This window comes from Panthera uncia, chromosome A2, assembly GCF_023721935.1.
Source record: "Panthera uncia isolate 11264 chromosome A2, Puncia_PCG_1.0, whole genome shotgun sequence".
Lineage (NCBI taxonomy): Eukaryota > Metazoa > Chordata > Mammalia > Carnivora > Felidae > Panthera > Panthera uncia.
The window spans coordinates 87,764,542-87,779,557 of record NC_064816.1 but is presented as its reverse complement, the minus strand read 5'-3'; the positions used below and the strand labels follow the sequence as shown (position 1 = coordinate 87,779,557).

General features: G+C 33.5%; 1 protein-coding gene across 1 annotated transcript in view; it reads right to left on the bottom strand.

The window, feature by feature from the left end:
• Positions 1 to 15,016, bottom strand: part of RUNDC3B (RUN domain containing 3B) — a 145,659-nt gene that overhangs the window by 40,850 nt on the left and 89,793 nt on the right. The window contains exons 7-8 of the mRNA XM_049641390.1: positions 10,702 to 10,870; positions 9,678 to 9,835 (exon numbers count right to left, since the gene is read on the bottom strand). Of these exons, the coding sequence (XP_049497347.1) occupies positions 9,678 to 9,835; positions 10,702 to 10,870 (327 nt within the window). The remainder of the gene's footprint in view (positions 1 to 9,677; positions 9,836 to 10,701; positions 10,871 to 15,016) is intronic.

Sequence of the window (15,016 nt, the reverse complement as noted above, 5' to 3'; positions counted from 1 at the left end):
GGCATATAGATCAATAGAACAGAGTCCAGAAATAAATCCATGATTATACGGTCAAGTAATCTACATCAAAGAAGGCAAGAATATGCAAGGGGGAAAGTCTCTTCAACAAATGATGTTGGGAAAACAGGACAGCTAAAGCACAACAATGAAATTGGACCACTTTCTCATGCCATACACAAAAATAAACTCCAAATGGATTAAAGATCTAAAGGTGAGACCTGAAACCATAACAATTCTAGAAGAGAGAACAGACAGTAATTTTCTTGACATCGGCCATAGCAACATTTTTCTAGATATGTCTCCTGAGGCAAGGGAAACAAAAGCAAAAATTACTGGGACTACATCAAAATAAAAATCTTTTACCAGCAAAGGAAACAATCAACACAACAAATAGATAACCCTCTGATTGGGAGAAGTTATTTGCAAATGACATCTCTGATTAAGGAGTTAGTATCCAAAATATACAGAGAACTTATCAAATTCAACACCAAAACATCATCATCATCAAATTAAAAATGAAAAGACATGAACAGACATTTCTCCAAAGAAGACATGTAGATGGCCAATATGCACATGAAAAGATATTCAACATTACCAATCATAAGAGAAATGCAAATCAAAACCACAATATGTCACCTCACATCTGTCAAGATGGCTAAAATCAAAAACACAAGAAACAACAGGTGTTGCTAAGGATGTGGAGAAGAAGGAACCCTCAGGCACTGTTGGTGGGAATGCAAACTGATGCAACCACTGTGGAAGACAGTATAGAGGTCTCTCAAAAAATCAAAATAGCATTACAATATAATCCAGTAATTCCACTCCTGGGTATTTATCCAAAGAATACGAAAAGAGGATATGCACTCCCATATTTATTGCAGAATTATTTACAATAGCCAAATTATGGAAGCAACTGAACCGTCCATGGATAGATAAATGGATAAAGAAGATATGGTGTGTATGTATACACACACACACACACACACAGGAATACTATTCAGCCATAAAAAGGAATGAAATGTTGCCATTTGCAACAACACTGATGGATCTAGAAGATAGAATGCCAAGTGAAATAAATCAGTCAGAGAAAGACAAATACCATATGATTTCTCATGAGTGGAATTTAAGAAACAAAAAACAAACAAGGAAAAAAGTGACAAAAAAGCAGGCTCTTAAATATAGAGCACCAACTGTCATTTGCTAAAGGAGAGGTGGAGAAATGGGTGAAACAGGTGAAGGGGATTAGGAATATACTCATAGTGATGGGCAGTGAATAATGTATGGAATTGGTGAATCACTATGTTGTATACCTGAAACTAATGTAATACTGTGCATTAATTATAATGGAATTTAAAAAAACTAAAAACAAGAAGGGTATATTTACCCCTCTCCTCTGATAATGTGAACTATTTTACAGTTATTTTAATTAATTAAAATTTTTAAATTATTTTTAATTTAAAAAATATTTTGTAATTTTTAAAAATTTTTATTTATTTTTGAGAGAGACAGAGAGTGAGCAGGGGTGGGGAGCAGGGGCAGAGAGATGGAGATACAGAATCTGAAGTAGGGTCCAGGCTTTGTCAGCACAGAGCCCGATGCGGGGTTCAAACCACGAGCTGTGAGATCATGACCTGGCTGAAGTCGGACCCTCAACTGACTGAGCCACCCAGGTGCCCCTAAGAAAATATTTTTTAATGTTTGTTTATTTTTGAGAGAGAGTGTGCATGCACGAGTGGGGAAGGGGCAGAGGGAGACAGGGAGACACAGAATCCAAAGCAGGCTCCAGGCTCTGAGCTGTCAGCACAGAGCCCGACGTGGAGCTCAAACCTATGAACCAAGAGTTCATGATCTGAGCTGAAGTTGGTCACTTAACCAACTGAGCCACCTAGGTGCCCCTATTTTCATTTAATTTCAATAGAGTTAACATACTGTTATAACACACTGTTACATTAGTTTCAGGTGTATACTATAGTGATTCAACAATTCTATACATTATTCAGTGCACATCACAGTAAATGCAATCTTAATCCCCTTCACCTATTCTACCCACCTCCCCACCGACTTCCCCTCTGGTAAACTTCTATAGTTAAGAGTCTGTTTTTCAGTTTATTTCTTTTTTTTTCTTTGTTTGTTTGGCATCTTAATTTTTAATAGAGACTCATCTCAGATAAAAATATATAGTCCCAATAAAAGATATTTCAATGTTTCCAGAAAAACAATTTGCTTCTAATAATACTTTGGTTAATATTGTATTATGCTGATCTTCCTCATGTTTTGTACCCATGTTTCCATATGTACTCTTCCCTTTATCTAGAAAAACCTTCCTTTCCTTCCTTTATCTGGTCACTTTAACTCCTGAAAAGCCCCATTCAAACATCAATATCTTAGTGATGCTTTCTCTGGACCACTATTCCTGTGCTACTTCTGTAAAGTGCACATACTTTTATTACTGTACATATATATACACATTCCTATACACTCCTCACATCATTTAGATATCATTTAGTCAATTCTGATATCCTCATAATTATCGTATTCACATTTAAATTTCCAGTACCTAGCACAGTTCCTAGAACAACGTAGGTACTCAGTAAGTGCTTATGTATCAGAAAATATTATTTCAAAGGTTTGTCATTCTAAAATGGAAATCTGATCTGATGTGATACTGGCAACTCCACACAACTCCTTAACATGGAATATAAACTCATTTCTCACCTGGCCACATTTACATACACACTTGCCTTCTATGTTTGAGTAAGAAGCTAGCATACAGTTTCCTATATTTGCTGGATGCTTTAATCTCTTTTTGCTTTTGTTGTTTTCTCTGTCTGGGAGGTCTGTCTCTTCCCACCGTCATCTATCAAACGTCAAAGCCACTTTAAGGAATTAGTGTAAGCACTCCACCTTCAATCCTTCCCAGTTCGTTCTCCTTTGTTTCCCACTGTATACCATACACACCTCTATCATAGCACTTGTGACATTTTACTGCTCTTATTGTTTCTAGGTCTGTGGCCTCTGTACGAGCTATGAGGACAGGAACTAGAACAAATTTATTTCTGTATTCTTAGCACCAAGCCACGCATCTAGGATAGAAGAGGGGCTCAATAAATGTCAGCAGGATAAACAAATATTGAGCTATAAAAACAAGTAAATTTGATCATTATCAAAATAAGCTATGGTTCACTGTTTTTAATCCAAAGGACAACAGAGTCTTTCAAAAAAGGCATCTTGAAAAAGAATTTAATCTTCCGGGGAATAGCAAATACAGAATATATTCTACTTTAAAACTATTAGAAATTAATTACCACTGTATCTTTCTTGCTTAAAATAACAAAATATCTAGGTAGCTTTAATGTTTAGGGAAGCAATTAAATTGCTGTTGAGAGCATAATAAATACCACTGTGCTTTGCTAAACACCACAACAAACTTCTAGTCTAGTGGTTCTCTACCCTGATGATATATTGAAGTAACTAAGGAAGCATTTTAAAAATTCTGATACCCTAATCTCATCTCAGATCGATGAGATGAGATTCTACAATGGTGGGGTCCAGGCAGTGGTATTTGTTAATGTTCCCTAAGTGAATATATTTTTTTTCTCCTGTGAAATAATAACAACTCCACACATAACTATCTGGCTGTTCCTTCTTGGTCTTTGTCGGGGGAGGTACCTTCTTCCTAAAGTGTTGGTGTTTCCAATGATTCCTTCCACTTCTATTCTCAAATCCTTAAGATTCCTTGTAAATAGAGATTATCCTGGCTTTAAAAATGAGATCCCACATTCTTTTGAGCCCTGGATGTAACATTTATGACTTTAAACAAAAGAGACAAAAAGAGAAGATTTTCAGTTTGGTCTTTTTCCTTCCTTTCAGAGATTAGGCTCAAGTCTGCTGTTACTTACAAGTTCTTATAAAAGATCTAGAATTCTATACGCTATTTTGATAGCAGTAATTAGTCATTCAAAGCTATTATTTTGTTCACATGATCCTTTAGCTTGTGTCTCCAAAATTGAGGGTTATCTTCTCTCCGTTACTCTGCTTCTTTCTCATTTACCTCAGAGGCTATGCTGATGCTCATGATGAGGGTTACTTTGGCAGCTGGACATATAAGGCATATGACCCTTGGCACGTAGGATTTAATATCTGCGATTCCAAGTACTTCTGAGAAACCCCAAAGATGAGTGATATGAAACAATTAAAACATTTTTTTATGTTTGTTTTCTGAGCGACAGAGAGAGCTTAGTTAGCAGGAGAGGAGCAGAAAGAAAGGGGGACAAAGGATTTGAAGCGGGCTCAGTGCTGACAGCAGCCAGCTCGACGTGGGGCTCAAACCATGAAATCATGACCTGAGCCAAAGTTGGACACTCAACTGACTGAGCCACCCAAGTGCTCCTGATATTGAAGCAACTTTTAATTTTAATAAGGGAATACATTTGAAGCCCATGGCTATGAGTTAAGTTCTGAGAGTGAGTCTAACAAAAATCTTAATGGTACTGCAGTAAACCTTTGTTTTATTTTCCACTTATCACTTATTGTCAGATACGCTATAATTCTTAGGATACTCTCCACTGCCATTTGTGACATGGCACATGGAGAAAATCTTAGGCTGTAATCATGAAAATGAAAGATTTAATATATCATGGCTTCAGGAATGCAGAATTTTATGCTAATGGTTAGAACGGCTGTGCAGAGAGCCCTAAAGATCAAAGAAAGTGAAGGCCACAAAACATGAATATAAAGAGGATTCCACTAGACAAAGATGGGACAACATGATCATCAAAACTAAAATAATTACAAGCTATAGAAGCACACTGAATATGGGCGTTTCTGCTATAACACAGAAACAAAATAAAACAAAGTGTTCTGAAATATCACACTGGAAATAACCAGCCTTATGGGTAAAACAGAGGTAGGAGCTAACAACTCAAAACCTATTCAACTTTCTAACTATAACACACTTAAAAAAACAGTGACATTTCTAACAAAATTCCAAACCAGATTTAAAATATTGTTAAATTCCCATTAAGTAAAGAAATATAATGATCATTTTACAACAATTTTAACAACAAAGTAAAAGCCATTTGATAGAAAAGGGTGGAAATGCATAGAATGCACAAACCTGGGTAAGGACAAAAAGAGCATCTTCAAGATAAAGTTCAACTGAACCAAAGGAATGCATGATGAAAGAGTACTACAGTGAGAGAGTGCCATCTATTGGTGCATTGCAGTATGTGCCCATATTAGTATTTTTGCATTCCATTCATGTTTCTTGTTGAGAAACAGTAACCTCAGGAAAAATCAACTATGACTCAAGGTGATTTCTTTGCTATACGGACATCACACCCTAGTTTGTGAATCCTGTATGAGTTAATTCACATTACAGAAGTGATTATATATAACAGGTTCATCATATTCTCAAAATAAGAGAGAAAGCAAAACGAAGAACAAAATCTTCATTTCACTGGTAACTAAGTAGAGCATCAACATTTTCTTCTGAAAGTCAACAATATCCTGTAAGAATTAATATATCCTCTAAGAACTAATAATGTACACTGTTCTGAGGCTGCCTACTCCTGTGGCTTGCAATGAGTGTTTTACAAAGAGTTATTTGTACAAGAGATCATCGATCTGAAGATCTAAACCTGTGGTTGAGGACAAAGCTTTCTTCCCATGTAGGATACTCTTCAATTAACAATGTGACCAATGATGTCAATCTGTCCACTTGATTAGCTTATGAGGTCCTTGTACAGAGAAATTGTCTTATTCTTCTCTGTATTACTCTCAAGTACAGAAGTATACACTTAAATAAGTGCTTACTGAAAAAAAATAAATACAAAAATGAAAAGTTTTCCACAAATCAGCATAAATAATATGACAGTAAGTTTTTTATAAGGCCAAAACCAATATATTTCATAATCTTATGAGAAACTTTCCATATATGATTCAAAATATAACTGATACATTAAGACTGTATTTATTTAATGAAGTTTAATATATAAGTAAAATGGAGTTAAAAGTCATTTAAATAAATGTGTACCACAGATTTCAATAAAACTATGAGAATAAAAACCTAGAATGATGCTGTATTCTCAATGAAATGATAGGATTATTTCCAATCATTATTTGGAGATTTAAAATTATTTAATACTTTTAAACTCTACCACCATATATGTAATCACTCAAATATATCTTTGTCAAAGCCTAATAATCCAAAATAATCCAATTAGTAATACATCAGAGATCAGTGAAGAAAAGATTTGCAGTTAAAATTGATACCAGTAAAATCTTCAGGGGCCATGAATGTCTTCCTCACAATATACACAAACCTATATTATGATTATAAATATTAATCCAAATGCCATTTAAAAACTAGATCTGAAAAGCAAATTTTTTGAAACTTGGGGATAACACAATCTAAGTCCAAACTCATTGTTTGATGTGTAGCATCTGGGCATGATAAAGTAAAATATTTTAAATTTACCATTTATCCAGGTGTATTTATTAAAGGAGATTTTAAAGTTTCTAGAGACCAAAATAGAGGAATAATCATTGAATGTTTTGTTTGTTCTAACTATATTATATACAACAGCATTTAATACTCATAGCAATCCACAAGGTAAATATCAATTCCAGTTTATAGATAAGGAGACAGAGGATACAGGACATTAAGACTGAGCTCGTAACAGGCAAATATAAAGCCAGTGTCTACATATGCAAGAAAGCTTTAGAATGCTCCTCTACTACGTCACTCTTACGTTCTATTGCCAAAACTGTTCACATTTTTTGAGACAAATTAAACCATATTTTAACAGTTATTCAAAACACACCAAACACATATTTCTCAACGCATTGAGAAATATATAAAAAGAATAAGGTAAGTGACAAAGGATTTAAATCAACCAGGAAAAGATAATTAACATAACGTGAAAGCAAATATTACATTCTACATAATCCATTTAAACCCCTCTCCTGACCTTTTCCTTTACACATCACAAATTTTAATCTTCTCAGGGCCACTATTATCTTCTCAGGATTAACAAAGAGAATTTAAATGCCCAGCTTTCACTGCAGGCCCTCCTAAACTGTTGACAAAAATCTCAGCAAGAAAAGAAGGGAAAAAAGTCCACTCTCTCTACAACCACAAAAATGCCCAGAGTATTCAGTACCTGAGAGATGATTCAGTTGATGTGGTGAATTGTGAAGAATCGCAAAGGAATGTATCTTACTCTTCTATTCAGTATCCTTGTAAATGGTTTTTGCACAAAGGAATCTTTTAAGACAGCAATTTACACCTGGCTAAGATTGTAGTAGCCATGTTATGTGAAAGTAAATCTTTAACCCTAAAGTCAAGAAAACAGCCTAATTCTGACTGTTGGCCTTCATTATTTATTTGTTGCTCTGATAATATTTAGTTTAAATCTCCTTAAAGGCGTTAAAAACAATTTTAAGTATCAATGACACTCTTTTATCATACATAAAACTGTATTTTAGATTCTTTTTTAAAACTAAAAAGTTTGAGTCTTTTCCTTTTTTGGTTGTTGTTTACTGTTTTGTTTTTTTAAATATAATACACTGTCATACAGTGTATGACGTACAGCTAACATACAGTATATACAAAGCGCTCTTGGCTTTGGGAGTAGATTCCCATGATTCATCGCTTACATACAACACGCAGTGCTCATCCCAACAAGTGCCCTTCTCAATACCCGTCACCCATTATCCCCTCTCCCCCCGTACAACCCTCAGGTTGTTCTCTGTATTTAAGAGTCTCTTATGGTTTTCACTCTTATGTGGAATTTGAGAAATTTAACAAAAGACCATGGGGGGAGGGAAGGGGAAAAAATAGTTTCAAACAGAGAGGGAGGCAAATCATAAGAATCTTTTCCTTTAAATTATCCAAAGTACAATAAATGATACATTTTAATTCTTCAAAGGAAAATATTTCTTTGATAAAATAAGAACTGATTTCACAATTATTTTTTAAGTTAACACCATTAAGACAGACTACCAGCATCACCTGCAAATGAAAAATTAAATTATCTTTTTGCTCTTTTAATGGTAGAGAAATAACTAGAAATCCATATTGTTTGGCTCTTGATATTTTTCTCCCCACTTATAGAAGTGAGGACTTATGGAAGGTATTAATCTGCCCCTCAATGAGTAATACTCCAAACGACAAACTCTCTTTAAAATATTAGGAAAAAAATAAATAATATGTGAACATAATTCTTTTCATCAAGATACAAATTCCTAGAAAGCATTAAAGTTTTATGTTTATTAATAAAAAATTTTTACTTAAAAATCATCTTTCACTTTGACTAGCTCTCAAAGGATCTCTGTGCAAAATATGTAACATCCTTTAATTAAAAGGAACCATAATTACTATACAGAGAGAAAAACATCTTAACCAAATGATTAGAACTAATATCACTAAAAAAAGGCCAACAGACTCCATGGACCTCTGGATATGATATCCACAGCACTGACAGACATACTCTGTATGTAATATTGCATCCACAAATTGATGAGCTCATTCTGATCATGAGAAAAAGCAAACAAACTCAAAATGTGGGACATTCTATAAAATTACTAGCTTGTATTCTTTAGAAATAACAATCTCATGCAAGACAAAGACTGAGAAATTCTTCTAGGTTAAAAGTGACTAAAGAAGCAAACAACCAAATGAAAAACATGATTCTGGACTGGATCCTGTACCAGAAAAAGGAAAGCTGCAATAAGAGCCATTATTTGGATTACTAATGAAATTGAAATGAGTTATGGGTAAGATGAAAGTACTGTACTGAATTAAATTTAAGTTGATACATGAACTATGCTTATATATGAGAATATTTCTGTTCCTAGGAAAGACACAACTGAAGTATTATGGGGAAAAGTTATGAGGTATGCAAGAGGGACAGAATTATGAGCAAATGTGGCAAAGTGTTGAAAATTGGTAAATCTAAGAAATGCCCTATGGGAATTCTTTGTGCTCTCCTTGCAACTTCTCTGAAATTTTGAAATTATTTCAAAACAAAAACTTTTAAATCATCTTTTAAGATTAAATATTAATGTGACAAGATTTTCACCATAAACAAATAATTAATAAAATCAAGTTTGACAAAATGGTATGATCAGTACAATTGCTTTGAATAGTGATAATTTAAGGAGCTGGTACCAGAAGGTAGATCAATACACAGCTTTCTTCATCAAAAAAAAAAAAAAAAAAAAAAGTACTGCTATGGAAAAGGCTCTCCTAAACTGTGCTTAGTGATATTCTGGGACAGCCAGGTAACAAACACTGCACTGTCACTATACTCTGAGTGGTACTGGTCTTATATACCATCTTTTTTAACCAATCATCAGTCAACCAATAACTAACTAAATAAACACTTTTAAAAAATTATGTTTATGCATTTGAAAGAATATACACCAAGTTATAGCAGTTGACTCTGGGTAGCACAACTGAAGGTAATTTTTATTTTCTTTCTATATTTTGTAATCTATCTATAATGAGCACGGATTACTTTTAAAATAAGAAAAGTAAACTTTTAAAAGAGAGTAAGTGGAAAAGAACTTAATAGCAAGCAATCAGACTTCTTGGAATTTGAATCCTATGTCAAAACACGACATTTTCTTATGTTTATACACTGCCAATATTTTTCCAAAAGGATCTCACTTACAGCTGATCTTGAAGCTCCACAATTATATATTCTAATTGTTCCTTTTCCAGTTTATGGGCCAGATCAGAATCTTCAATCCTTTGAAGCAGTATTTTATTCTGGGAGACAGATTCAGACAGCTGGTTCTCTCTAAGTCGTAAGAGTTCTTCAAGATAACCCTGAAAATACAGTATCATTGAGATAAAGCAACTGCAAAAATCTAATATATATCTTGAAAGTAAATACTGAGTAGCTTAAATGCTATTCTTTCCATATTGTAATGAGACAATCTCAAAACATTATTGATGAAATAATAAAAAAATCCTTTTAATTAAATATGAAAATTTAACATATGTTCTCCATCATTTAAAGCCCTTCTCTGAAGTTCAATAAGATATATTTGCTGCAATAAGTAGAATGGAAGTTTGTACCTTTTGACCCTTTCATCCATTTTACCCATCTCCACCATGTTATACATTTCTGGTGAACTGTTACTTTTTTTCAAAGGCAATGTATTTCTTTAGTCTATTTAATAGTGCTTTTGCCTTAAGGTCTATGTCGAATGATATTAAATATAGAATTCTTTTGCTTAGTATTTGTTTTATCTTTATTCTACTAAATGTTAAAATCTCAAACATATAAATGAAACTGCACACAAAACAATAAATTACTTTCTTTTTTTTAAGTAGGCTTCACGTCGTGCATGGAGCTCAGTGTGGAACCCAATGTGGAGCCCAACGTGGGATTTGAACTCATGACCCTCAGATCAAGACCTGAGCTGAGATCAAGAATGGGACGCTCAACCAACTGAGCCACCCAGGAGCCCCTAAATGGCTTATTTTTATATTACAACATAAAATTAGAAGTTGAAAAAACAAAAGCCTCTTTTAAAACTATGCCTGATTTTTAATTAAGAGGACAATTCAAGAACAGAAAGGAAGTAGCAGCGGGTCAACACTTATATTCAACTAAAATCTTTTGGCAGTGACAGTCCAAACGCAATAATGAGAATCAAATTAAATGACTTTTGGCAACTGATAAATACCTTCTGTTCCAGGGTTAGCTGATACTTTTGTTTAACTCTCTTACACTTGTTGAACCAACTATTCTCATCCATGATGAAAGGAGGCCCGACATTCTCTGGAGTGCTGCTTTCACTACCACTGCTTCCCAAAGTCCTCAGTTCTTCCTCGTCACTGCTGATACTATCAGAACTGGGAAGGTTAAAATTTTTTAAATAAAGTTAATATATTCCACTCTGTTAAGAAATATTTCCATATTTTGTAAGCTACTGGTGAGCAAACTGCATTTAGCACTCCATATACAGTTATAAAAATGATATTATAAAAACTTTAGTTCCTGAAAAAAAAAAAAAAAAGACAGCTAGCATAGGCTGCTGACTCCCTCTCACAGAGTTAAGCCTTGAGATGCTACGGAAATTCAGTTGAGGTTTATAGACCTAAGGAATTAACATAAAAACTGTGAGAACATTCTGAGAGAGAAAAGATTTCCAGAGAAGAGAACCAGAAACCCCAATGTGTTGGGAAGAACTTTCTAGCTATTTTTTCTCCACTGTCATAGGTAGTTCACTGCCTATCCAACATCCACTGCAGGGCAGACAAACAGCACTACCAGCCTAACATCGGGGGGAGTATAACAGGGCAGTATTCAAGGTGAGCTCAGCATTGGCAAAAATAATAAAAGGTTCAGAAAAACTAGGTATTCCTAGGCATCTTCCATTGGATGAAGTAGGAGAAACAGAGGTAGAGCAGAGAAAACATCATTTACAACCCACACCTAAAATTTCTAATGACATCTTTATGGTAGAGGAGGACAGAACAAGGTGGGAAAAAAAAGAAGAAACTAAATGAAGAAGTGTACTAAAATGGATGTCTGGCTTAGAAAGAAGAATGAGGAGATGTTATATTCAAAGAGGAACAGATAAAAGTACATTTTAAAATATAAGCAATGATGGTAACATAAGAGAAACAGCATAAAAATATTCTGCATAATCTTCAAAGTATTAAAACAACCTGTGATCTATCAAATTGAGGGGCAAACTAAGAAAATGCAGTAAATTCAAAACAAAAAATAAGATGGCAGAATAATTCCTCATACAAAATAAGTTATAAAAATCTTAAATGGGTTAAATTCAATAACAAAAGCCAAATGTTTAATTTTATTAAGACAAATAAGAACCAACAATAAGTTGTCCACAAGATACATATGAATACAGAACAACTAACCTTAAAGAGATGGAAAGCACACCCAGAAAATATGACTCAAAAGAAATCCAGGTCAGCAATCATAATTTCATGGGGTAACATAGATAGAATGGTGGAAAACAGTATAAGTATCAAAGAAAGATATACATTCCATTCTCCGTGAGCCGTGTTTGCATGTTGGTCTTCTAAGTCTGGGGTCCAAGTACGTTATCAATATGAGTCAGAGGCCTCCACATAAAGAAAGGTCCTAACTACCAAGAAGATGCTCTCAGTCAGTGATCTAGGAAACAAACTAATAAATAAACACACACCAGAGGAAATTTGCCTAACATAGCCAAGGCTTTTGGTGGACCAGAGAAAATAAAGCAGTGGCTGATAATAAAGCTCCAGTTTTGAAAAACAGACAAATAGAACTTGTAAAAAATTATATTTGACATTAAAAAATTAAATGGATGAGCAAACAAGCAGATAGAATTGAAGAGGGAATTAGTAGAAGCTATGAAGAAATTATAATCAAAGATTTTCAAAATGCTAAGAAAAAAATAACTGCTACTCCAGGATAGCATATCCAGCAAAATTATCTTCCCAGAAAGAGGGCAGTATAAGCACATATTCAGAAAACTAAAACCTGAGAGTTACACGAATAATTTTCCTAAAAGAACTTCTAATGATCATACTCCAAGAAAAAGACAATGATCTAAGAAGGAACAGTGATCAAAGAAATTTTTAAGTTTATGGGTAAACCTGAACAAATATTGAGAGCAATGAAACACTAACAATGATTCCTGCTTTGTGGAATCTTAAAAACATCAATGAGAGACCTAAGATTCTGGATGGTAGTAGCATATGTTAAAAACAAAACGAGTGGAGTTAAAACAATACAAAGTCCTCATTTATATGGAGAGATAGTAAAGTATTAACTTTAGACTTTAACTTTTAAATATGCATATTAAAATTAATGAAGTAGCAATAAAAGAAGAGTAGTATGTAACTTGTAAACTAGTAGAGAAATAAAATGGGGGGGGGAGAGGAAAAAAAATCAATACAAAAAGAGGGAGAAAGAAGAGAGAGAAGGTAGAAAAAGAAATTCAAAAAAACAGAATCAAAACAAAGAGTAAAACAGTAGATACCAATCTAAATATATTAGTAAATGTCCTAATCACCTCAGTTGAAAGACAAAGCCTTTAGACCAGATTTTAAAAATTCCAGTTAAGTGTATCTTGATGAGCACGGAGCAATATACGGAGCTTCTAAGTCGCTATGCTGTCCACCTGAAACTAATATAATACTGCATGTCAACTACAATGGAAATTTTAAAAAAATTTCTAGTTAAATAGTACTTTAAAAAGATACACTTAAAAATAAGGATATAGAAAGGCTAGAAGTGCTCCATTTCATACCTTCCTGCTGTACGCTTTTTCATATATTAACATACTGAAATCAGGATACAGCATACAACTGATGACATTTTACTTGCTGTCAAACCATTTTCTCACTTAGTAATATCTCTGAACTGGGATGCATTTACAATGGAAGGCATGTCAGTTAAGGTGAAATATGGTTTAAAAAAAAGATAAAAATACACTAAAAAGATACCTAAAAAAATTGGTGGGACTCCATTTATATCAGACAAAGTGGATTTTAAGGAATAAAAAATTACTACATATTTATGGCTACTACATAGTGATAAAAAAAATTCATTATTTCAGGAAAACCTAAGAATTCAAAACTTAGATGCATCTTTTTTTTTTAGTTTTGGTAATTTTTTAAAAAAAAATTTAACTTTATTTAAATCCAAGTCAGTTAACATATAGTGTAATAATGATTTCAGGAGTAGAATTTAGTGACTCATCACTTACATATAACACCCAGTGCTCATCCTAACAGGTGCCCTCCTTAAAGCCCATCACCCATTTAGCCAATCCCCCTACCTAACACCCCGCCAGCAACCCTCAGTTTGTTCTCTGTATTTAAGAGTCTCTTATGGTTTGCCTCCCTTAGATGCATGTTTTAACTCAGCTTCAAAACTAGAAAGCAAAAATCTTAAGTACAAGAAGAAAAAACTGACAAATCAAATACAACAGTGAAAGAATTCATCATCTCAATGAAAGAGATGAAGCAGAGAAAAATAAGAAAGGATACATATTCCTAGAACAACCATTAACAAGCATAATCTAATGAGCATAGGCCCCAATCATTGGAATACTGACCAATTCTATACCATTTTTCAGCAGATTTCAAGAAACTATTATTATGTGAACCATACTCACTAATCTCAACTATAACAAAAGCCCTGAAAATGTTTGAAAATTAAAAATACTTCAAATATTCATTGGTCAAAAAAAATTATAATGGAAATTTAATTTAAAACAACTAAAATATAAAATAATTTATCAAACATGAGGTACAACTAAAGTAGTAATTCAAGGGCCTTATGTACTTAAAAGAAGTAAATTTGAGTACTGAAAGAGAAAAGATAAAAACTGTCAACAAATTGGGTACAGAGGAAACATATCTCAACATAATAAAGGCCATATATGACCCAGCCCACAGCTAATATCATACTCAATGGTAATAAGATGAAAGCCTTTCCTCTAACATCAGGAAGAAGACAAGGATACCGACTGTCACCACTACTATTCAACAAAGTATTGGAAATCCTAGGCAGAGCAATTAGGTAAGAAAAAGAAATAAAAGACATTTGAATTGGAAAGGAAGAAGTAAAACTGTCACTATTTGCAGATGACATGATATATATATATATAAACCTTCAAGATGCCACCAATAAGCTGTTAGAATAAATGAATTCAGTCAACATGGAGACTACAAAATCAATATACAAAATAAGCTGTGTTTCTACATACTCATGACAAAATATCAGAAAGAGAAAATAAGAAGATAATCCCATTTATGTTTACATCAAAAGAATAAAATACCTTGCAAAAAATGTAACAAAGTGTTGAAAGATCTCTACAATGAAAACCGTAAGACACTGATGAAAGAAACTGAAAAAGGCACAAATAAATTTCAAGACATTCTTTCTGTGCTCATGAAATGGAAAAATTCATATTGTTAAGATGACCATACTATCCAAAGCAACCTAAGATTCAATGTAATCCTTATCAAAATTCAATG